Source organism: Amphibalanus amphitrite, unplaced genomic scaffold (genome assembly GCF_019059575.1).
Source record: "Amphibalanus amphitrite isolate SeventyFive unplaced genomic scaffold, NRLGWU_Aamphi_draft 000372F_arrow, whole genome shotgun sequence".
NCBI classification, from domain to species: domain Eukaryota; kingdom Metazoa; phylum Arthropoda; class Thecostraca; order Balanomorpha; family Balanidae; genus Amphibalanus; species Amphibalanus amphitrite.
The window spans coordinates 435,402-459,542 of NW_024881866.1; the positions used below are offsets into that span (position 1 = coordinate 435,402).

At 50.5% G+C, this 24,141-nt stretch overlaps 1 protein-coding gene across 2 annotated transcripts in view; it reads left to right on the top strand.

Moving 5' to 3' along the window:
* LOC122389792 (prophage side tail fiber protein homolog StfR-like) overlaps nt 1-24,141 on the top strand; it is a 108,838-nt gene that overhangs the window by 38,932 nt on the left and 45,765 nt on the right. The window contains exon 2 of one of the 2 annotated variants that reach the window (XM_043382190.1): nt 13,198-13,369. In XM_043382190.1, the coding sequence (XP_043238125.1) occupies nt 13,198-13,369 (172 nt within the window). The remainder of the gene's footprint in view (nt 1-13,197; nt 13,370-24,141) is intronic. The other variant, XM_043382191.1, reaches the window with a different exon arrangement.

Below are 24,141 nucleotides of genomic sequence, written 5' to 3' on the forward strand. Positions count from 1 at the left end.
GGCCTTTGATGACCTCTGGTGACCCCAATATTGCTCTAAGGTGAAAAATGACTGAAATACTTTCAAACGTACACATTGAGAGCTATCGACTGCTTTTTACCGCGTCTTTCTATCCCTCTTAGTTTTTGAGTTAGAGGTGGGTGGTAACATATGCCCCCCCCCCCCACTAGGGCGAAGTTGGCCGAGACCGCCACTGGGGCGCGGGTTAATCCCTGTGATATGCGTGGCAATGATAACGACCATGAATGTTACCTAAAACTTTGCAAAGGTTAAAACAGTGACCACGAAACTATAGGTAATCAGGTCATAGATAGCCGACCAGCAAAAGGGGAGAGCTCTCAGCGCCCGCCGGCATCCACATTCAAAGCCACCGGAATGACGCCTGCGCTACCGGCGTCCTGGCGGCAGCCACCAACGAGCAGACGAGCAAGCCGCCCCGAGGCCGTTGTAGAAAAGCACATCCCCGGCAAACTAGAAAGCTGCCCAGAGGCCGTTGACGAAGGGGACTACCACGGGCAGACTTGCGACTAGCGAGCTACACCCGAGGCTGTTGTAGGAGAGGACGCCCGCGGGCAGACTAGCGAGCTGCCCCGAGGCCGTTGTAGAAGGGGACACCCCCGGGTAGACTAGCGAGCTGCCCAGAGGCTGTTGTAGAAGGGGACATCCCGGGAAGACTAGCGAGCTGCCCCGATGCCGTTGTGAAGGACACCCCCAGGCAGACTAGCGAGCTGTCCTGGGGTCGTAGAAGGGGACATCCCCGGGCAGACTAGCGAGCTGCCCCAGGGTCGTTGTAGAAGGGGACACACCCGGGCAGACTAGCGAGCTGCCCCGATGCCTTTGTAGAAGGGGACACCCCCGGGCAGACTAGCGAGCTGCCCCGAGGCCGTTGTGAAGGGGACACCCCCGGGCAGACTAGCGAGCTGTCCCGGGTTCGTAGAAGGGGACACCCCCGGGCAGACTAACGAGCTGCCCCGAGGCCGTTGTAGAAGGGGCACCCCCGGGCAGACTAACGAGCTGCCCCGAGGCCGTTGTAGAAGGGGCACCCCCGGGCAGACTAACGAGCTGCCCCGAGGCCGTTGTAGGAGAGGATATCCCCGGGCAGACTAGCGAGCTGCCTCGGGGTCGTTGTAGAAGGGGATACCCCCGGGCAGACTAGCGAGCTTCACCCGGGACTTGTAGAATTGGGCATCCCAAGATTCTCCAAATGTTTAGGGCAATTACCCGACCTGAATACCAAAATACCCGCTGTTGAAATCTGATAGTATCCGCATCACCCGCCACGGGCAACAAGCTTGCCTTTCCGCAAAGCTCCGGATTGATCAGGGACCAAAAGACCGGCATACAGACAGCCCCTACGCTGTAAACAGGCCAATATGGGTAAAAATTGCCGTAGCTTCCTAGCTCGACACGTTTTGGAGGTGTTTACTGTCTCCAAACGCCGAGCTGCCTCAATGTCACCCATAGAAGGTACAGTAACTCACCCACCAACCAATCATAGGCAGGTCCTGAGTGACAAAAGTACACAACCTGAGTACACACAACCAGGTTGCTATCATAAAAATGTTAGAAATTACTCGTAACATCGTATGGTAAAATTAAAATTCCAACCACTCAATGACCCCCGGTGACGCCGACAGCGCGAGCAGCAGCCGCGCGCGACCCCTGAGAGCGCGCCTCCGAATAAATTAATAAAAAATATATAACGCTTGGAAAAAGGCCATACATCACAAAAACAGCTCACCTCCCAAGGGGTACGCTCACTACGCCAACCCTTACGCCAGTATCAGTTGTCCTGTATGGGAACCACGTTTCAACCATAGCCAGGCATAACCAACGACAACTCTACAAACTCAACTCCCAACCCTCAACACCAACACCACCGGTTTACACCGGCCCACCTCAGTGGCCACTCAACACCTAAGCCGGCCAGGTCGCGCGCTTGGAGCTGCTACCCCGCGGAAGAATGAGCTGAATCCACTCAAACGGAGTGTAGAATGCCAATGTCCAGCGTTCTAAGCAAAAGCAAAAAGGTATAACAAATTCCATCTAAAGTGATCAAGTACCTACCTACCGGAGCAATACGTAAACCCCCCAGTTACTTAAATATCCTGGGCAACATTTGGTGTTGACCAGTGAAGCGCCATCAATAAATTGTTTTTATATTGTTTGTTTGTTTTTATTTTTACTTTATAATTCTTTTAGTTTTTTTTTATTTCATTTACCTACCTACATTTTTTATACCTAACCCCCATTTACCCAAATAACCTAAGCGCAATTGGCGTTGACCAGTGAAGCGCCATAAACTACTAATAAAACTCATCGCTCCGACAGCGCCACGCCACTATAGCTGAGCTCGCCATTCATGGGGTGCGCTCACCATGGCAAACCTTATGCCAGTAGCCGTTTACCTGCATGGGAACCAAGGTTCAACCATAGCCAGGCATAACCGGACAACTCTACAAACTCAACCACCGCTCACAACACCATCACCACCTCATTGGTGAACCGCACTGGCCCACATCAGTGGCCACCCAACACGAAACCCGGCCAGGTTCTGCACTTGGAGCCGCTATCCCGTGAAAAAAATGAGCTGAATTCACCCATACAGAGTGTGGAACGGCTAAGTCCAGCGATCTAAGAGAAGAAAACAATAAGACCCCTAGTTTGTAAATGATGAGTTGTAACCGATGAGTTTTTTTTTTTAACCTACCCCTCCCAAAACAAATTAATATTTTAACTGGAAATAAACCATACCGAGCCATAAACCACTCCAAATAACTCCGCAACTAGCCCACTTTCCACCTCTTACTAACCATACACCCGGACCAGTTAGGCATCCCACCAACCCCTCCATTATTAACAAATTGCATACGAACTTTATCAGCCATCAAAGTATAAAAAACAATCAACGTCCTTGCAAAAGCAATATTGCATACAGAACACACATTAATAATTGAAAAATACTTCTTAGCGAAAGAACCCACAAAACACTGAATTTCATACTCCCTTTGCTCTGCGACGGTTGCACTAGATCACCAAAAAACACGGCCAAGGCGGCCACAACCGAGCTGCGACCATCCGGACAGCTCAACACTCAGTCAGTACTGAGTGAGTGACGTCAACCCTGATGCTGGCGAGGGGTACCAGTGCCCAAAAATTTGTTGATTTAGGTGGGAAACGTCACCCAAATGAAAATCACTGTTCACTCGCCTCCAATTTTTAATAGCCCATTTTCCACTCCTATTTTTACCCAGAAAAAGCATTTGCATGGATGGATAGCTATTTTACTTCCCACATTATACCAGCCTTTTATGAAATTTTGCCGCGCATCCTTTTTCACTCTTGTTAGGCCTTATTTGACCATCAATTTTCCACTCTTATCCCTTTTTGGTGAGAAATTTTCATAGACCCGGGAACAGGGGGGGGGGGCAGCGGGGGTGCTTGCCCCCCCCAACTTGAGAGCCGTGGGGGCGTCGCCCCCTCAACATTGAGGCAGCGAGAAAGGACCTTTCCTCCCTTTCCCGGACTTCTTTCCTTCTTGTTTCCTTTATATATCTTATCAGGACACGGCCTTTCCTTGCCATCTGAAGGATTTCTGCCGATACAGTATCGATTTGATATCTGCTATTGTCATCCCACTTTGGTTTGGGCCTGACCCTGGCCATAGTTTGGCAGGCCAGCTTTTACATACATATACTGTATTATGATGGTAGAAAATGACCTTATGCTCATGATACAATGAAATGATATTAAAATAAGTCCAAAAATATTATGATATATTTCGACTTGCGTCGTCTTCAGAATGTACATTTTCAGAATTGTCGACGAGCGAATTCAAATCCTTTCAAAATAGCGTGCAACATTTTTGTGAGATCTCTGGCTAACAAATTACAGTCAGGTCATACCTATAATAAATTTTAACAGCGTACAATACAATGAATACAATATCACTGAATAAATATTGGATAAATATTGTCAATGCGACACAATACCTAAAAGTAACACAGGCATATGTTGTTTGTGCAGCACGCCAAACTCGCGAAAATGCAAAACCTATGCAGAGTGATTGACATGATAAGATGCATTCATACACTTATAATTACACATGTTTCAGGTGCGTACAACTAATACATACACACAGCAGAGTAAACATGACACCAGTGTAGAGCTCGCTGAGGTGGTGCACGAGTGGGGGGGGGGGGGACGCTGTCAACTGCGTCTACCCTACATCAAATAAGTACAAATGGCGATGAAAGACGCACCTAACAAGTACAAGTTCTTCAGGTGAGACAAATAAAAAGAATGGATAAGCCAAAATAGAGACATGCTGACAAAAAAGAGGACGGAAGGCCAAGCATAGAACATCGCCTATGTGGGAGTGTAGGGAGGGGGATGGAGAAGGGGCCAGGATGAGGTTTGTGTGTTTAGGCATGGTTTTTGGTTTCTTATTTCAACAGATTCTGCTATTTTGAGATCAGCCACATCTTTACATACTCTCTCTATGCTAATTTTGAATGAGGATGACGATATACTATATGATGGGTGGTTGAGGTTGACATGGTCTCCGAGAGGGGTGTTTTTGGTCTTGTTTTTAGCATCCCGTAGATGCTCATTAAATCTTTCGCGGACTCTCCTTTTTGATTCACCTATGTACACAGCGGGTTTCTCATCACACAGGTTACATGTGATTTTATATACAACATTTTTGGTATGACAGCGGCTACACCAGTGTAGCTTGGCCTTCATACCAAAAATGTTGTATACCAAAAATGTTGTATATAAAATCACATGTAACCTGTGTGATGAGAAACCCGCTGTGTACATAGGTGAATCAAAAAGGAGAGTCCGCGAAAGATTTAATGAGCATCTACGGGATGCTAAAAACAAGACCAAAAACACCCCTCTCGGAGACCATGTCAACCTCAACCACCCATCATGTAGTATATCGTCATCCTCATTCAAAATTAGCATAGAGAGAGTATGTAAAGATGTGGCTGATCTCAAAATAGCAGAATCTGTTGAAATAAGAAACCAAAAACCATGCCTAAACACACAAACCTCATCCTGGCCCCTTCTCCATCCCCCTCCCTACACTCCCACATAGGCGATGTTCTATGCTTGGCCTTCCGTCCTCTTTTTTGTCAGCATGTCTCTATTTTGGCTTATCCATTCTTTTTATTTGTCTCACCTGAAGAACTTGTACTTGTTAGGTGCGTCTTTCATCGCCATTTGTACTTATTTGATGTAGGGTAGACGCAGTTGACAGCGTCCCCCCCCACTCGTGCACCACCTCAGCGAGCTCTACACTGGTGTCATGTTTACTCTGCTGTGTGTATGTATTAGTTGTACGCACCTGAAACATGTGTAATTATAAGTGTATGAATGCATCTTATCATGTCAATCACTCTGCATAGGTTTTGCATTTTCGCGAGTTTGGCGTGCTGCACAAACAACATATGCCTGTGTTACTTTTAGGTATTGTGTCGCATTGACAATATTTATCCAATATTTATTCAGTGATATTGTATTCATTGTATTGTACGCTGTTAAAATTTATTATAGGTATGACCTGACTGTAATTTGTTAGCCAGAGATCTCACAAAAATGTTGCACGCTATTTTGAAAGGATTTGAATTCGCTCGTCGACAATTCTGAAAATGTACATTCTGAAGACGACGCAAGTCGAAATATATCATAATATTTTTGGACTTATTTTAATATCATTTCATTGTATCATGAGCATAAGGTCATTTTCTACCATCATAATATTCATAATTATGCTCAAACTAGCCATAGCTCACCTCCAACGAATCATACATATACTGGACCATTTTGAGCCAACCCTGAGAAATACATAACGTACAACGGTGGTAAAATCGTTGCTATAGGTATAACACAGTTTACCCGCCCCGGGTGTGAGGGAGGGGTGCGGGGCAACGAGTGCACTGACGTGGCACCCACGGAAGGCCGGTATGGGATTAAAGCTCAGCGACACCTTGGGCCTGTATGATGCCTCCGGTTATCGGTAGCATCCTCAGAATCACCGGCGTAGGGCCCTTAGAGCCGCCGGTAAGGGGCCCGTAGAGGCACCGGTGTGGGACTGTCATGCAGGTGCCGGTGCGGGCGCTCAGAGGCACCAGTGTGACTCTCTCAGAGGCGCCGGTGAGGGTCCTACAGGCGTTGCTGTGGGCCCTCATAGACGCTGGTGTGGAGCAGTTACCTACTGGTGTGGGGCCTGAGCTGCTGACGCGAACCCTCTACAAGCCGGCAGGGGGTTCTCAGTGACCGGCAAGAGGCCCCCGTCACCGGTGTGGGGCCCTCAGAAGTCACTAGTGGGTGGTCCCTAGATGCGCACTGCGCAGGTGTTGGGTAGGGATTCGAGTCCTCACTCTCAGAGCCGCCGATATAGGGTTTTAATAGGCACTGGTGTAGGCACTCAGAGTTGGAGGCGTGAAACCCTCAGAGACACCGGTGTGGGTACTCATAAGCGCCGATGAGGGCCCCCACAGTTGCCGCTATTGGGCCCTCAGAAAAATAATTGTGGGACCATGACTCAGAAGCCGGCGTGGGGCTTTAAGGAGATCTTAGTGTGGCAATTTAGGGCCCATGAGGTGCTCTAACGAGCCGAATGGGGCCCTCCCGAGTCGAAATATGGCCATCGTTAAGCCTCAGGTCAAATGGTGCCGCAGGGTCCCCCGGACCCGAGGGTCCCTGTGAACCCGATTGGGGGGAGGGGGAGTGCGTGTTCCCTTAGACCCCTAGCTACGCCACTGTTTCATATGCATCAAGTCAGGTATTTTAGGCTCGCCTCCCCCCCCCCAACTTGAAAATCGTTCCCGGGCCCCCAGGAATTTTCCTCCGACACCCCAGCCAAAATACAATTTTGAGACACCGAGGGGTACCCCAGTCCTAACAACGTATACTGACTAAATCCTTTTTTAACTATTATTGATAGCACCTGACCTGTATTGTTCATTTGCTGTTTGCAGGAGAAAGGTCATCCCATATCCTATAGCGACAAGTAGAAAAAAAAAATCAAAGAAACAGACTGCTTTGAATATAGTTATAGACGATTTAACAAGCCTCAGCAGCAGCAGCAAACCAAGGTTGAAAACATGTTGAACTTAGAGTTGACTAGATTTCATTTTTTTTAATACCTTCAGGCCTCGTAACGATTTTATCAGAATTTTATTAACTACTATCTTACTTTCCACCCGCATTGCCCCTCATGTTCCTATTGGTGGAACCAAATATCCCCACAAAAATGCCGATATCGCCCATGCCCAAGCGTTCACTATCTACCCTATCGGGTCCCCCTAGAACCTCCATTAACAGATATGTATAACCGGGCCCGGCATACATGGAACAACGTACCTTTTAAAACCCCGGCCACCTTGGCCTATACCTGACGATGTCCCGTAAGACCTGCTAGGCAGCACGGGCAGCACCACTGGAGCTAGATGAGCTGGGAGGGGTCGGAACTCCCTCAGCTGACGCGGGAGCTGTGAAGAAATCCTCCAGCGGCCAGAGAAGACTCTGGCCCAGCGGGCCGGCCCCGCCGAGTGTGCCGATCCGTCGCCGTTCAGAGTCGGATGCCAACCACCCACCAAGCCATGGGAAAAAAAAAACGGATTGTGTCACATAACCATTTTTAGCCGAAAGCTCGTATCAAAGGAGGGTATCAAGAGGGGTTATACATACTGGAGCCATTTATCTGACAATGCGCGCGATGGCACATCGGCAGGATATGCATATTGCATACCAACATTACCATGATGATTGATGTCGCTTATGCATGCCTAGGCAATGCTCTATTTATTGACCACGACAAAAAGGCACCTTACTCTGGCCAAAAAAAAAAAAAACGATTCACAAACGCCACTACCATAAAAAAAACTGAAAACAGTTAACTCGCACCTCAATGTAGAGTGAGAGCAAAACAATCACGGGCTACCATAAAACTGCATCGTTATAGAAAATGGCATACCTAATGCAGTCTTTAAATATGAGGGTGAAAACTTCCTTTGGGTACTATCCTGAAACTTACTATATTATCGCCAGTGCATCCAAACTACCTAACATAATTTCCCATCTAATCTAAAATATCCTAGTCCCGACTCCCGAGACTTACCACACAAGTGGTTTCCACTATCACCTCTGCACCTCCGTACCTATATCACCCACTTAACCTTTCACTCCAACCAGTGTTCGCCACGGGCCGCAAAATCCCAGTTGCAGCCCAGCCCAGGCCCATGGTTTCACAGCCCGGCCCAGCCCGAGCCCATTCATGGTAAAAGCGTCAAAGCCCAGCCCGGCCCAGCCCGTCAAAAATGAATGGACTAAAAATTATTGACACCACACAGGTATCCAAAGATAGCAAATAAACAATCTTTTGCGAGCAGCATGCACAACGCACATTGCATGCGTGCTTTATTTAACTCGTTTTTTAGTCTTGCACAGTAATGAGCTATGTAGTTATAGTTTTTGTCTCTGTTGCGAACCCCTGACTCCACTTTACAGGTCTTGGCCCAGCCCATCCACAGCCCATCGATCCTTCATATTTGAGGGCCCAGCCCAGCCCGTAGCCCAGCCCAGCCCATGGCCCGTTGGGCTGGCCCGGCCCATGACGAACACTGACTCCAACCTAACCAGTAACCAGGTAACAATACCATTTTAGACCAATACCATTGCATTGGGTATCATTAGCATGAACTCCATTTACCCTCTCAAGTCTCACCTGGTAGTTGGTACCCTTATTATCAACAATCCCTAACCCACTAATGAAAAACCCGCTCGGACACGCTCGGACAGAGCCAAACATCACCAGCAGCTCATTCTCCACGGGGTACGCCCACCTGGCACACCTTACGCCAGTAACCGTTCACCTGTATGGGAACCACAGTTCAACCAACACCAGGCACCACCAAACGGCAATTCTACCAACTCTCTGCACAACCACCGGCCAACACCACGTGGCCACCAAACCCTACGCCGGCCAGGCCCACCTGGCCCACCTGGGCGTACCTCCACGGGGTACGCCCACCTGGCACACCTTACGCCTGTAACCGTTCACGTGTATGGGAACCACAGTTCAACCAACACCAGGCACCACAAAACGGCAATTCTGCCAACTCCAACCACCGGCCAACACCACGTGGCCACCAAAAACCCCACGCCGGCCAGGCCGTGCACTCTGAGCTGCTACACCGTACCGAGAAGCATGAGCTGATTTCACTCGCACTGAGTGTAGGATGGCAAAGTCCGGCGTTCCGTTCCAGGGAAGAAGAAGAAAAAAAAAAACAGTTTCAGCTATGTTACACATAGCAAGAACCTACACCCTATCTCCCCAAAATCTGAAAAACACCACCAAGCAAATTAGCAGTCCATGTTTCATTCTTTTATCCAACCTTCAAAGAACCTATAATACCAGGCATTTGCCGACCCATTGCTCATCGACCCCTTTCTTACCTCGATAGCATAACATAAGCACAAAATAACCAAACCTCATGCCGAAAATAAAAACAAACAACTAACAAGCAACAAACCAGTAAAAATAAACATAAAAAACCCGAAAGGAAAAACATCCTCGTCAATCAATATAACATTGATATAAAACCGAACTTATACTCCCCTTGATGTCTTCCAGTTTCCACTGAACACGACCGCAGTAAACGCAAAAACATTTCAGAGCGAGAACACTGCTGACTTGCGTCAGACCGGGCGGCCTAGAACAGAGTGACCGCGCATATACACCCAAACCCCGCGCCGCCACCGTCACGTGACACGAGTCGCTCCACCAATCAGAGGAGGCCGCCGCCTCAGCGGCCTTGCCGCCCGGGGCGCGGGCGGCCGCCCGCCTGCCGCCGAACGCTGCTCGCCGAGGCAAGACGCTCGTAGTGTCGCGGAAAAACCGGTTATATCTTGTTATATATAACCGGGCGTATTAATATGGTCATGTACCTATCAAAAAACGGCGCTACAAAACTGTAATCTTGGATTTTCAAAACTTTGGGATTTTGACTCCTAAAAATCAAAAAGTTATTTTTTTAGAAAAACGCAAAAATGAAAAAAAGTCCAAAAAGTTTTTCAAATTTCGAAAAAAACCGCAACATATGTGATAGTTCCTGCGCTCTTCTATCTACATACCAATTTTTAGATCCATACCTCTTTTGGCCAAGTTATAGCAAAAAACTGTTCAAAATTGATGAGGTCAAATTTTTAAACTCAATTTCTAGCAATTCTAGAGCACGTAGCGCAAAATAAAGACCACCATTAAACTCCCCGTGACGAGCTACATCGAACCGATACCCATTATGCAAAAATATCAACTTTGAAATTTGACCTAATTTGACCTGACCTTGACCTGACCTTTACCTGACCTTGACTTGACCTTCACCAAAACATAATCTAAACTGACCCCAAAGGCCCACATATTCGCATTTGATGTTTTGTCCATTTCATATAAAATAGACAATAAAACATGCATCACAGGATATTTTCATATTGTGACCCTCAGAGACCTGACCAGTGAACTTTGTGACCTGACCTGGTATCAGTGACCTCAAATAGCAAAATATGTGTTTAACGAACAATACCCCATCGATGATTTTTAATGGCCATTTTTTTACTCGATTTTACTCGATTTTAAAACGCATTTCTTGAAATGCCTGTAAACGGTCAACATTCAACATTTGACCTGACCTGTGGCCAGTGCGCCCGCCAGCCAGGGCTCCTGGCTGATGACGTCACTGTGCCCCCAGCGCCCGCCGGCCAGGGCTTCCGGCTGATGACGTCACTGTGCCCCCAGCGCCCGCCGGCCAGGGCTTCCGGCTGATGACGTCACTGTGCCCCCAGCGCCCGCCGGCCAGGGCTCCCGGCTGATGACGTCACTGTGCCCCCAGCGCCCGCCGGCCAGGGCTTCCGGCTGATGACGTCACTGTGCCCCGAGCGCCCGCCGGCCAGGGCTCCCGGCTGATGACGTCACTGTGCCCCCAGCGCCCGCCGGCCAGAGCTTCCGGCTGATGACGTCACTGTGCCCCCAGCGCCCGCCGGCCAGGGCTTCCGGCTGATGACGTCACTGTGCCCCCAGCGCCCGCCGGCCAGGGCTCCCGGCTGATGACGTCACTGTGCCCCCAGCGCCCGCCGGCCAGGGCCGTGTTCGGGCAGCGCATCCTACCTATTGTAAAATTTTGCACCACGCATGCGCAGTTGGGGTCCCTCGGGTGCCAAGCTCCGCCCTTCGGCGTATGACGCCACACGTGTGACGTAGGCTCGCGCAAAATCTTTCAGTTTTGCGCAAGAAGAAAATAGTAGCTGCAGGAGGCGAAAGTGGCGCGGATTAACCCTCGCCGGCACAGGCTATTTTGAGTCCTTCGACGGCACAAGGGGGGGGGGGGTTGGTACGACCCCCCCTCGCGTTTGGCCCCTGATCGAGCTAGAGCTTCGCGGAAAAACGAGCGTGTTGCCCGTCACGAGAGGAAGCCGATGATACCCAATTTTAAGGTCCTAGGTCATCGGGTGACCTTCCAGGTCAGGTCAATGACCCGAAAACCGGGAAAATCGGGACCTGTTAGAAAGTCGTAAAGTGTGGCTGCTATGTGGTTTTCCGGGGTGCTTGCTGATCACGAATATCGTGTTAGTTTTGATCAGAGATGATGTCTTTAAGCATTTAGACCAGGTCGGGTCAGGTCAAGTCAGGTTAACCGGTAGGGGTTGTGGCGGGTATTCGTAATACGTGTCAACCGCCTCGGACAGCTTCGTAACATGTTACGAAGGCACCAAAACTACTTCGTAAATGTTCAAATGGTTGCTAAATTCGAATTCAGCTCCAAAAACTAGCCTAGAAACATGTAAAACTCGAAAAAGTGAACCGAGGTCACCCGAGGTCACCAAAGGTCAATGACCTGACCTGACCTTCAGGTGACCTTGACACCCACCCTAATGCATGGGAGCAACATCAAATCACATGTTTGAACGTTTGAAACCACGCAAAGCTTGCAAACGCGCGGCTAATGCGAGCCGACATGCACCGAACCGCGATTTCGGCCAAACATGGTCACAGAAAAGAGGTCACAGGTCAAAGGTCATTGGGGTCAGGGTCATGAAATTTTCAGGGTAGGTGTAAAATTGATCAATGCGAGGGTACTGAAAGTCTTGTCGCGATCGGCCGCTTTTTACGCGAGTTATTCGCGAAAAACCTTAGGGGGGGTTGCATCAACCCCCCCCCCCCTGTGCCGGCGAGGGTTAAAGTTTACCGTCCAATATTTCTTATTGTAAGTGGTTAGTATTGTGTTTTTTGGTATCATTATCTTTCTTTTCAGTGGCACATTGCTATGAACCAAATTTGAACGCATTTTACAGTTAACTCAGTTATTGAACGAAACCCTGGTCACCAGTCCATCCGCGCCACGGTTCGCCGCGCGTCGCGTGGCCCTCGGCTTTGCGGGCCGGCTGAGAGGGGGCGGAGCATGGGCGGAGCCAAGCGGCCGACGTCATCGCATGTGTGACTTCACACTCTGCAAAATATTTTGCGCGGACCCGAACACGGCCGGCCTGGGCTCCCGGCTGATGACGTCACTGTGCCCCCAGCGCTCGCCGGCCAGGGCGGTGTTTCACGGCAGAGCGCTGCGCGCGTCGGCCGTCGGTGCGTTGGGTTTCCATGGCAATATCAACAAACTCCACTCTGACGCTACGCTATGACGTCATCGTAAAACGCTAGTACCCCAGCGCCAGCGCCATCAGCACGCTAGCAGCATTCGCACTCAAACCTCTGTTCTCTCTGTACTTGGTTCCTTAGGACCTCTGTTCCAAACGCGATTCATTATAAGCTAACGGATTGCACGCAACGTCATTCGAGTGACGTCAGGGGTACGCCTCAGCTCCCAGCGCGCTGCAGCGCGCGCAGCGTCGGGCGGTGAAACAGGGCCCTGGGCTCCCGGCTGATGACGTCACTGTGCCCCCAGCGCCCGCCGGCCAGGGCTCCCGGCTGATGACGTCACTGTGCCCCCAGTGCCCGCCGGCCAGGGCTCCCGGCTGATGACGTCACTGTGCCCCCAGCGCCCGCCGGCCAGGGCTCCCGGCTGATGACGTCACTGTGCCCCCAGCGCCCGCCGGCCAGGGCTCCCGGCTGATGACGTCACTGTGCCCCCAGCGCCCGCCGGCCAGGGCTCCCGGCTGATGACGTCACTGTGCCCCCAGCGCCCGCCGGCCAGGGCTCCCGGCTGGTGGCCGGAGTGCTGGGCTCGCTGCGTGACGACGTCAACCGGACGTCAGCGGGCGGCCGGAGCGCCGTCCAGACGCAGGGTCTGCAGGAGTCGGCCGTGGGGGAGGGTGGCTCGGCCGCCGCCGTGGGTCGCACCGCCGCCGCCAGGTCAGTGAGGGGGGTCACCCCGCCGCCGCCAGGTCAGTGAGGGGGGGGTCACCCCGCCGCCGCCAGGTCAGTGAGGGGGGGGGTCACACCGCCGCCGCCAGAGGTCAGTGAGGGGGGGGGGGTCACACCGCCGCCGCCAGGTCAGTGAGGGGGGGGGGGTCACACCGCCGCCGCCAGGTCAGTGAGGGGGGGGGGGGGGTCACACCGCCGCGGCCAGGTCAGTGAGGGGGGTCACACCGCCGCCGCCAGGTCAGTGAGGGGGGGTCACACCGCCGCCGCCAGGTCAGTGAGGGGGGGTCACACCGCCGCCGCCAGGTCAGTGAGGGGGGGGGGGTCACACCGCCGCCGCCAGGTCAGTGAGGGGGGGGGTCACACCGCCGCCGCCAGGTCAGTGAGGGGGGGGGGGGGGTCACACCGCCGCCGCCAGGTCAGTGAGGGGGGGGGGGTCACACCGCCGCCGCCAGGTCAGTGAGGGGGGTCACCCCGCCGGGGCTAGGTCAGTGAGGGGGGGGGTGGCTGGGAGGGAGGTGGCCGCCCCGGGTCAGACGATCGCGGCCAGGTCAGAGCGGGGGCGGGACAGAGCGGGGACGGGCAGCGGGGACGGCTGGGGGACACAGCTGAATCCCAGGGAAACAACTGGCTGCTAGAATATGAACACGATCACCGGCGCCTCGCTGGGAAGGGGTGTCGCGATGGTGGAAGCGGGCTGAGCACCCAGTTGCGGGCTCTAGCAATTTTCTAAAAAAGCGAGGGCGCCACTTTATTACACATCTTTTCCTGCACAAGAGTGATTATTTCAGACCCAGGTCTTTCAAGGTCAGGCTAAAAATTGGATGCACCCAGAGACTAGAGCTACACAGCCTACTGCCTACACAGACTGACCAATCGCTTTGAAACTCTCAGTAATTGATAAGTCCAGTAGTACCTATGCAAACAAAGTTCATCTCAGATTTTCTATATCGGTGACCTAGGGTCACATCAATTTTTCGACCTCCTCACTGTAAGTCAATAGGAGAAAAGTAAACTGTGCTCGTCAGTTGTCAACTACTATGTATTTCAGACCCCATGAGACCCTGTTTTTTGGCGATAATTTATTTAATATTTGTCCAATTTGCTTCAAATTTTCACAATGCACATTTCAGCTCAAGCGCCAATTTTCGCTAATATGGTCTTTTAACAAAATATCAATTGTTAGGGTACTTGTCGTTGCCTCGTAATGTTAAAATCAGCTCCGTAAATCCGTCAGTGGAGTAGAGGCTATCCGTGCGAAGGCGTGACGTCACAAGCACGTAACCATTAAACTCCGCCCTCCCGGCGGACGGAGCGGTGACCTTGGCCGGTCAGTCGGATGCGTGGAGCCGACGCACTATGGTTGGAAACGGCCTCACGGATGGCCGTGGGCAATTTCGGAATATATGTATATTTGGGGTGTCATTCTGTTGGAAATTGATGAAATGTTTTGAATTGGGCAGAAAAAATTATTTAGTTGCGCATTTAGTCTCCATTATTGTACGTGGAATCGGGAGTTTCTGATAGTGGCTTTTTTGGTGCGCCGTCAAAGGTTTAAACAACCGCGCTGGTGATAGCATGTGGAGTACCTCCATGACGTTGTAAAACTGGATTATTATATATCAAAATAATCCTTGTTATGTTGGCTATCGAGTGGAGTGACTCTTTTTCCCATGCGTGTTCAAAATCAGGAACGGCATTGCATTCTGTTTGCAGTGTCACCACAGCAATATTTGCAAAATTACGGTTATGTTTCATTGGACATACAAAAAGTTCTCCATCGACCTCCATTGAGCTTTTTGGCAGAATAAATCTCTGTTCAATTCTGTGTAAGGGGAACGTAAAAGCAGACTGCGCACTTGTGCGCAAAATCGTCCGTGAAGCTTCATCTCCCGAGGCGTACCTACCCGTCGCTTCGTTAGCACCAGGTCGGCTCGTCAGTCTTGCAATCGTTTATCCTTATAAATGATGGTAAGAAGCAGGGTTGCGGAGTCGTGGTGGCGCCAAATACGACTCCGACTACGACTCCGACTCCTGACTCGTTGCCATGACTCCGGCCGACTCTGTCTCCGACTCCGGACCCCTGCCAGTGTTTCGGAGTCGTGAGGGAGCTGTTCCGATTCGGACCGACTCAGACTTCCACTGCGGGCTCCTGACCGACACCGACTCCGACTCCGACTCCTGGCTCGTTGCCACGACTCTGGGCGACTCCGACTCCGACTCCGACTCTGACTCCGACTCTGACTTCGACTCCGCACCCCTCGTAAGAAGTAACTGCTCGCCCCTGCACCTGGAGTATGGATATCGTGCAAACGTATATGGATATCCTGGAGTATGGATATGAATATCCACCGACAGAGCAGACATACAGACATGCTGTAAACGCCATTACACTGCCAATACCATGGCAAATCAAATGGCTATCTATGGTTTTTGATCATCGTTCTACATTTTCCAAAATCTTGAGCTGAATGTTGGCAATTTCTCGTGACTATACTTCACGACCATGATGCATGCATTTCTGAAATTGATCTTTTTTCAACCAGCCACGTACTCGTATGATAAAATGAATGTCACCATCGTGTTCTACGCCCAAAAGTACCCATAAAACATGTGTCATGCATGGGCTGCGAATAGGTACCAGTTTTAATTTTCGGGGTTATATGCTTACCTGATTGACCTGACTTTGAAACTGGCCAGTGGCCTATGTTTGACTGACCCCTACATTGATCTGACACTCTTTTAGCACTTATATGAAGGGTTGTGACAGTTGTGACAGTTGTGACAGATTGTTTAGGACCAACTGATGACTGAATTTATTTAGGACCAACTGATGACGATATAATCGAAACGCGAAACGCGAGGCACCGATTGCGAGGTTCTAAAGTCCATGCTACTGAAAGCCCGATTTCAAGTGTTTGACCTGACCTTGACCCGACCTGTGACCTCGAAATTCAACTTTAAAGTACTCATGTGAATCGTCTCGTCGCGTTCTTCTTTCGTTTGCCGCGCCTCGTGCGTTTCGCTGCGCCTATTTGTTCGCGAGTTATCGGCTGGGGGCGTTGAACGCCCCCCCCCCCCGGCAAACGGCGGATGGGGAAATACCCCAGCAACTGCCGGATTAATCTGACGCATGTTTTGTCATTTGATCGTTATTTTATTTCTTGCTTTTTTGCCCAATCTAAAAAAAATCATAAATACTCTTTCTCCAAATTTTTTACCCTTTATGACCAATAGTAAGACACTGTGCGTCACTACGTTGATATTTCTCGCCCTAAAGCATAACAACAATATCCATTCAGTAATAGCAGTATTCAAAACATGTTCAAAATGCCTCGCGATATCGATAACATAACGAAAGACATAGGCGACTTATAACATACTTGCAATGATGACGTCACACACGCGTGACGTGACGTGACCTCGTCATTTCTGAGTTACTGTATGATGCACGAAAGACACTGGTATACCTATGCAAAGTTTCATCGCAGTCGGTCTACGCATTAACAAGTTATGGGCAAAACATTTTTTCGCGTTGACCCCCGGCCATCCGTGAGGCCGTTTCCAACCATAGTGTGACGGGGCAGTAGCCGCCGCACCCAAGGCCGTATGCCGGACCGGGGCGGCTCGCATTGGACGTGGCTGCCTTGCGGTTGCCGTTGCAGTAATAACGATACAGTAGAAACTAGCGCTCGTAATTGGCGCACCAGCCTTCTTTATTGAATTTATTGCAAATTAACCTACACCATGTCAATCAATAAAGATATACCTACTTTAATACTAAGTTCAGGGCTAGTGACTGGATTTTTACTTGATTGAACGTCATTAAAAAAAATCGTGGATGTCAAGTGACTGTGAACTGATGCAAGACAAGACGTCGGTCAGCCTACGTCAAATTCGCAAGACATGGTTAACAGTTACAGTTACAACTTACAACGTAGCATTTAAGAAATGTGGTTGCAATATGAAATATAGTATGCTTATGCGTATGCTTGAGATGGATTCATGTGATTGCAGTGCAACATGAACACCTTCAGAACTAACCCATTTTATAATTGGCTAGATTGAGATCAACGGGCTGACTTGACCCCAGGCTTTCGTGTTGAACTGTAAATAATTAAAACACCTATAAGTAACCTACTGCCTCACTATTGGAGAGGTTGAAAAGTTACTTCAGTTTCACAAAAAGATGCGATTTCTTTGCTAGCCTATGCGCCTGTTTCCCTTATTTTGATGTCACATTTCTACCATGCGCAGTAAATCGCACATCACATTTCTGCTCCCTTCTCAACGCTTCCCGAATTACGAACACAGCTCGTGGAGCAATGTCTTAGGCAATCGGAAGTGCTCGCGACTCATCATCCTACTCTGTTGTTTTCTGCATAGATGTAACAGCGTCTTCAGAAACAGCGATTGACGCAGCCAACCAATCGATATTTTCGAGTGGTGCAGAGGCTTCGCACGCTGTCATAGGTGACAGAATAGTGGCACGACCTGACCATGAGATAGGCGCCAAAATACGCATTCATTCTGATTTTCAGATAGTGCATGAGTCATGACTCAGCTCTCTATTTAAAGTTGGTTTTGGGGAGGTATCCTCATTAGTCATTACTTGAGTATTCTTCATATTCTGAGCTGGATCGGTGTTGATATACCTACTAAGAAGGGAGAAGCGGTTATCAACTCCCCCAAATGAAGAGCAAGCTTTCGCTCAGACACTTCCTGTCGAGACTCGATTCCATGTATGTTTCCAGTGCGCGGCCCCCGTGCGACCTCTCCGCGGTGCTGCCGCCGACTGAACCGGCATAGACCCAGCGCGGTCACGGCCAGTGGGCGGAGTTTAGTTGGGCCCGGCGCAACGTGATTGGCCAGCGCTACCATCCAATCCGCTGCGGTAGCGAACGAGCCTCTATCCGGGTGCAAAATTTAGTTAGCATTACAAGCCTATGACAAGTGCTCTAAATATTGACATTTTGTTAAGAGACTATATTGATGAAAATCGGCGCTTGAGCTGAAATGCCTGATGTCAAAATTTCAAGCCGATTAGACAAAAACTGAAGAATTTATCGCCGAAAAACAGGGTCTCATGGGGTCTGAAATGCATAGTAGTTCCGTTGTCCAATGTCCACTGGTATAATGATCTACTGCAGGGGCGGCGTTGACTTTTTGAAAGTAGACAGGCACTTCGTAGAGAAGAAATACCAAACCCTAGATCCTAATAAACTACTATGCGACAGATTTGGTATCACGAGTTTACGACCAATTTCTAGAAGTGGTCACGAATTGTTCTCACCATTTCATGATTCAATTCATGTGGAAAAAAAAATTAAGCAAAACTCACATACTAGTAAAAAGGTTATGTGGACAAGAATTTAAATCCTGTCGGGAACGGATGTGCGCCAATAATAAAAATAACTTGACGGTACGGTACGGCTTTCACAGCACGGGACAGCATCACCACTTTCTAGCAACTGCTTGCAGCGTCATCTACAAAAAATAGCATAACTAATATCTTATTTGTCTGCCGCCAAAGGCCCGAAGATCGCTAAGTAGTCAGCAGGAGTGTAATTTGTCTAAAGTAATTACGAGCGAGCGAGCGCAGCGAGCGAAGTGAGTCTTTTCCATATAACGGAAAAATCTCAGTATGAGCGGCCCGGCCCGGCCCGGCCCGGCCCGGCCTGTAACGCTTTTGAGAGGCTTATATCTCAGCAACCGCTGGACCGATTGGCCTGCGGTCTTTTTTGTTGGGTAGCCCCATCCCTTCTACCCCGTAATTGACTACTTTTGATACATCTCAGTGACCGTCGTGGCACGTGCCACGTGAAAAGTCAAGGGTGTTCAAGCTGTTTTGCAAAAGTAGTGATTTTGAGAGGCTCATATCTCAGCAGCCGCTTGGGCGATTGACTTGCAGTAATTTTTGTAGGGTAGCAGCATCCCTTCTACCCAAAATAGGATATTCTCGATGCATGTGGGACACCCCCAGTGCACGTGCAAAATACAACAATAAGAGGTGCCAAATTTGTTCCCATTTCAGTAACTCGGTAATTACTGGGGCGATTTCGCTGAAACTTGGCATACAGGTAGGCACCCACCAGGCAATGCATTCCCATGTGTTGCGGTTAGGGTGCTACTACACGTGCGCACGTGCAGGGGGCGTTTCCAGATCTCGAGAACGGCTGGGCCGATTGCGCTCAAATTTGGTACACGGTTGGGGACCAGTTAGTAGGGTGCCGTGCAAAAGTCATTTTGGACCCCGTTTGCACGTGCGCACGTGCAGAATGCCGCTTCCAGATCTCAGGAACGGCTGGGCCGATTGCGTTCAAATTTGGCACACCGCTAGCGACCGGCTAGAAGGGTGCTTTGCGCAAGCCCGTTGGAAGCACCCTCTCGCCCTTCCGCACGTGCAGGGCTCACTATCTCGCTCGCTCGTTCTTCGCCCAAAAGGCGTTTTACTGGTTTATAAGAGGCAATAGAATAGCACAACAATCACCACACTGTAAACAATGTAAGACTAAAGATAAATATTAGTCTAGTAAAATGTGTTTCATTATATGAAAAATGAGCACACTAGCCGTTTTCACGACGGAATAGCGGGTACCTAATAGATGCCTGTTTGGTCCTTTGATACCGCGGGAATTTTAGTAGCTTCCTTTGATGCCTCAAGAATTTTAGTAGTTCTTTGTAGTAGGTTTTCTACCTTTTAAAAAAGTGGCCCGTTACTTTGCTGTTTTTCTACTAAATATTACATTAATTTATTTTATCTAAGGGTCTTCCACTCACGTAAACCTAAAGGGTAGGCGCGTTTATGAAATTATCATATCTTAGTACAATGCTAGTACAATGATAAGGAAATATACTGAGCTGCCAGCTGCGGGTGACCGAGCTCTCCCAATTCCACGCTGGCTTGGCTTTGGAGCCTCAGTAGACGGCGGAGGTCATCATCATCATCATTTATTTCAATTGGAACTCCATATATGTACATGGCTTTTCAGTCCAAGAGTCAAATACAGTAAAGTTCATACAGCTATCATCATCACGCTATCAATAATCAATAAAAGTGACACCAGACTACCTAACGGTGAGGTGCTTCCTACAGCGTTTGCGACACAGCGCCGATGATTGCGATTCTCGAACGTCAGCGGGGAGCGAGTTCCATAGGCAGGTAGCGCGATATTGAAAAAAAAACGTACGGGCGTGTTCAGAACGTACTCTCGGTACCTCGAGCGCCAAATTTTCTGTAGCACGTGTCCGCCTGCTAGACACATCGCCACGTCGCAGGAACCGCTCTCGGAAAGACATTTCGGTACATGAAAATTGTGACACAGATAATGAACGAACACCGCAGTCGCTCTCGGCCACCAGCTGGTCCACTGTGGGCCATTCTAACTCAGTCAGCAATGCAGTCGCTCTCGGCCACCAGCTGGTTCACTGTGGGCCATTCTAACTCAGTCAGCAATGCAGTCGCTCTCGGCCACCGGCTGGTCCACTGTGGGCCATTCTAACTCAGTCAGCAATGCAGTCGCTCTCGGCCACCGGCTGGTCCACTGTGCGCCATTCTAACACAGTCAGCAATGCAGTCGCTCTCGGCCACCAGCTGGTTCACTGTGGGCCATTCTAACTCAGTCAGCAATGCAGTCGCTCTCGGCCACCAGCTGGTCCACTGTGGGCCATTCTAACTCAGTCAGCAATGGAGTCGCTCTCGGCCACCAGCTGGTCCACTGTGGGCCATTCTAACTCAGTCAGCAATGGAGTCGCTCTCGGCCACCAGCTGGTCCACTGTGGGCCATTCTAACTCAGTCAGCAATAGAGTCACGTGAGAAGAGCGCCGCACTCGCATGACCACCTGTGCACAGTGGTTAATGATTTTCCTGAACACGATGTGGCTGCGCTGCGCCACAGCCCGACCACACGGACAAACAATAGCGGATGTGAGGGAAAATCAACATTTAAACGATCAGCTTTTTAACATCTCTTGGCAGACATCGGGCAGTTTTGGACAGCATCGGCGAATCACTGCTGTCACATGGGACTCGAACGTCAGTCCGGAATCGACAATCATGCCCAGTATTTTGATGGCGGCGGAGGGCTGGATCACCGTGTCACCGAAACGCACATCAAATTCTGTGTCCAGTCGACGTCTTCGAGATTTAACAACGAGCAGCTCAGTCTTTTTGGGGTTAACTTTCAGGCAATTCTGCGTAAACCAATGACTCGCGATATCTAACGTGCGCTCGGTGTCGGCTTTTAGCTCTAAAATGCGGTAAGGTGATGCTAGATGTAAAAATTGCACGTCGTCGTCTGCACACATCACAATTTTAGTGTCAACGCATGATGAAAGATCGTTAGTAAAAATAAAAAACAACATCGGTCCCAACAGTGATCCCTAAATCACGCCATGAGTGATCGACTTCACCTCGCTACCCCCGCGCACCATCTGACGACTGACACCTGTCAGTCAACCAGTCCCCGATCCAGTAAGCGTCGGTCCCATACCAGCCCAATTTTTCCGAGAGCCGCTGAACGCTGTCAAAGGCCTTGCTTGTGTCTGCGGTTGTCAACGATCCGATGAGGCCGTCATCCAAGCCACGCATGAGAAACCCAACAATATCCAGCATCGCCGACTCATGCTGCGCTTCTGTGAGAATGTTGTTATCGAGCAAGTATGTCAGTAGTTGGCCACACACAACGCTCTCCGCGATCTTATCAACAGTCGGCAGCAGCGAAAGTGGACGATAATTTGACGGGTCATCTGACTGGGCCAGATTTGTGCAATGGAATGACACGGGCCACTTTCCACTCGTCTGGTACCTTTCCAGACACAAGAGAAGAGTTGATAACATTCAACAGATGTGGACCTATAACTGGGAAGGTCATGCGCAGCATTCCTATCGAGATCCCGTCACCGCCAGACGCCTTAGACGCAGACATGCCTTTCATGGCAGCTGAAAGCTCGGGAAATGTCACTGGGCGTACACGGAAGGCGTCACTCACAGCGCGGGCTGGCCGCGGCGACAGTGGCGCTGCGCCACCTCCAGCTCGCGGCAGCCACGCGCGGCCCGACGGACGCCAAGTGTTCATTCAACTGGTCAGCCCGGCGCGCACCGTCCCGAGTTGATGAAGATGAAGCCGATGACGTCCCAGATGAAATGCGGAATCGTCGAATGTCGGTCCATGTGGTACGTCGTGACCGGCGGTACGACATCAGAAAGAAGTCAGACTTGGCGCTGAGCTGGGCGCTCTTCACGCGTTTCCTACAGAGTCGATACCGCTGACTCGCTTGCTCGTCACCCAGTCGCTCTCGTCTCTCCTTATCAGCTAGGTCCCGCTCTCTCATCAGAGCCCGCAGGTCATTGTTTTCGGTCAGCCAGGGCGCAGGCGCGTGTCTCGGTCTGACGGTCTTCTCCGGCATATGCCGATGTATCACTGGTGACCACACAGCAACCCACGCCCTCGACTTGTCGGCAGGATCATCAGAGCCGAAGACGGCCGACCAGTCAGAGACCAGCAGGTCCAGACAGAGGGCATCCGGCACTAGGTCCCGTGTCGACCTGATCGTGACCTCGGCGGGACGGCGGCGCTCCCGCTGCAGCGTGGTCTCGGCGATCACCAGGTCGTGGTCTGACCAGCTGCACGGCTCCACAGTGGCAGCGGTGACGTCAGCCCATGTCCGTACCAGAGCACGGTCTAGCAGAGACCCGGATGCAGGTCGAGTCGGATATGTCACCAACTGTTTCATGTTCAGATCACCGATCATTTGTAGATATCGATGTACGTCCGTCTTCGTCGGTTGTAGAGCGTCAAAATTGGTGTCGCCGAGCGCAAATATCGGCTTCCCAGTGGTGATCACGTGCGCCAGCTGGGCCTGCAGATCGTCTAGGGCAGCCGTAACAGGAGCACTCGGAGGACGGTAGATGACTCCGACGACTGCCGTGGTGGAGCTACGGTCAATATCACTGCTAAGGCGGCGGCGGATTTGATGCGCCCAAGCACCACCATGGCTGACCAAAGATTGCTATGGCTGACTGAGCTCCCACGCTGGCTTGACTTTGGAACCGCAGCAGACGGCGGAAGTCAATGCCACTGATAAGGCTGCGGCGGATTCGTTGCGCCCGGACACCACCAGGGCGCGCGCGCCGCGCAGCGACGGGCCGGTGAAACAGAAGCCGGGTATCTACTATGGACGTCAAACCCCTTGAGACCCCACTTTTTTGCGATAATTTTTAAATGCGTCAACTCTCGTTGACAATATTCTGGCAATGTGTGTTTCAGAACCTGCCGAAACTTTTATTACTAAGGTATTTTGACGGCAAACGATTTTGAAAGGTACTTCTCATTCACTCGTAATGCTAAGGTCAATTCAGGCCCGGGCAGAGGCTTGCGCTCGGCCACACTCTAGCCCCGCCACCAGTGCCATCTGCACTTAATGTCATCTACCAGCGCCCGCTACCGCTACCAGCTACCGCCCACCATCAAGCCTGAATGGAGCGAGAGACGCGAGTGACCGGTCGGCGGGCAAGGAGCGCCGGAGGGGTAGGGCGGAGCTTAGCGCTGACGTCATTACGTGGCTCCGCCCCATGAGCGCGTAGCCTCTACCCTAACAGCAGATTCGTTCCGTGAAATTTAACATTACGAGTGAATGAGAAGCACCTTTCATAATCGTTTGGCGTCAAAATACCTTAGTAATAAAAGTTTCGGCAGGTTCTGAAACACACATTGCCAGAATATTGTCAACGAGAGTTGACGCATTTAAAAATTATCGCAAA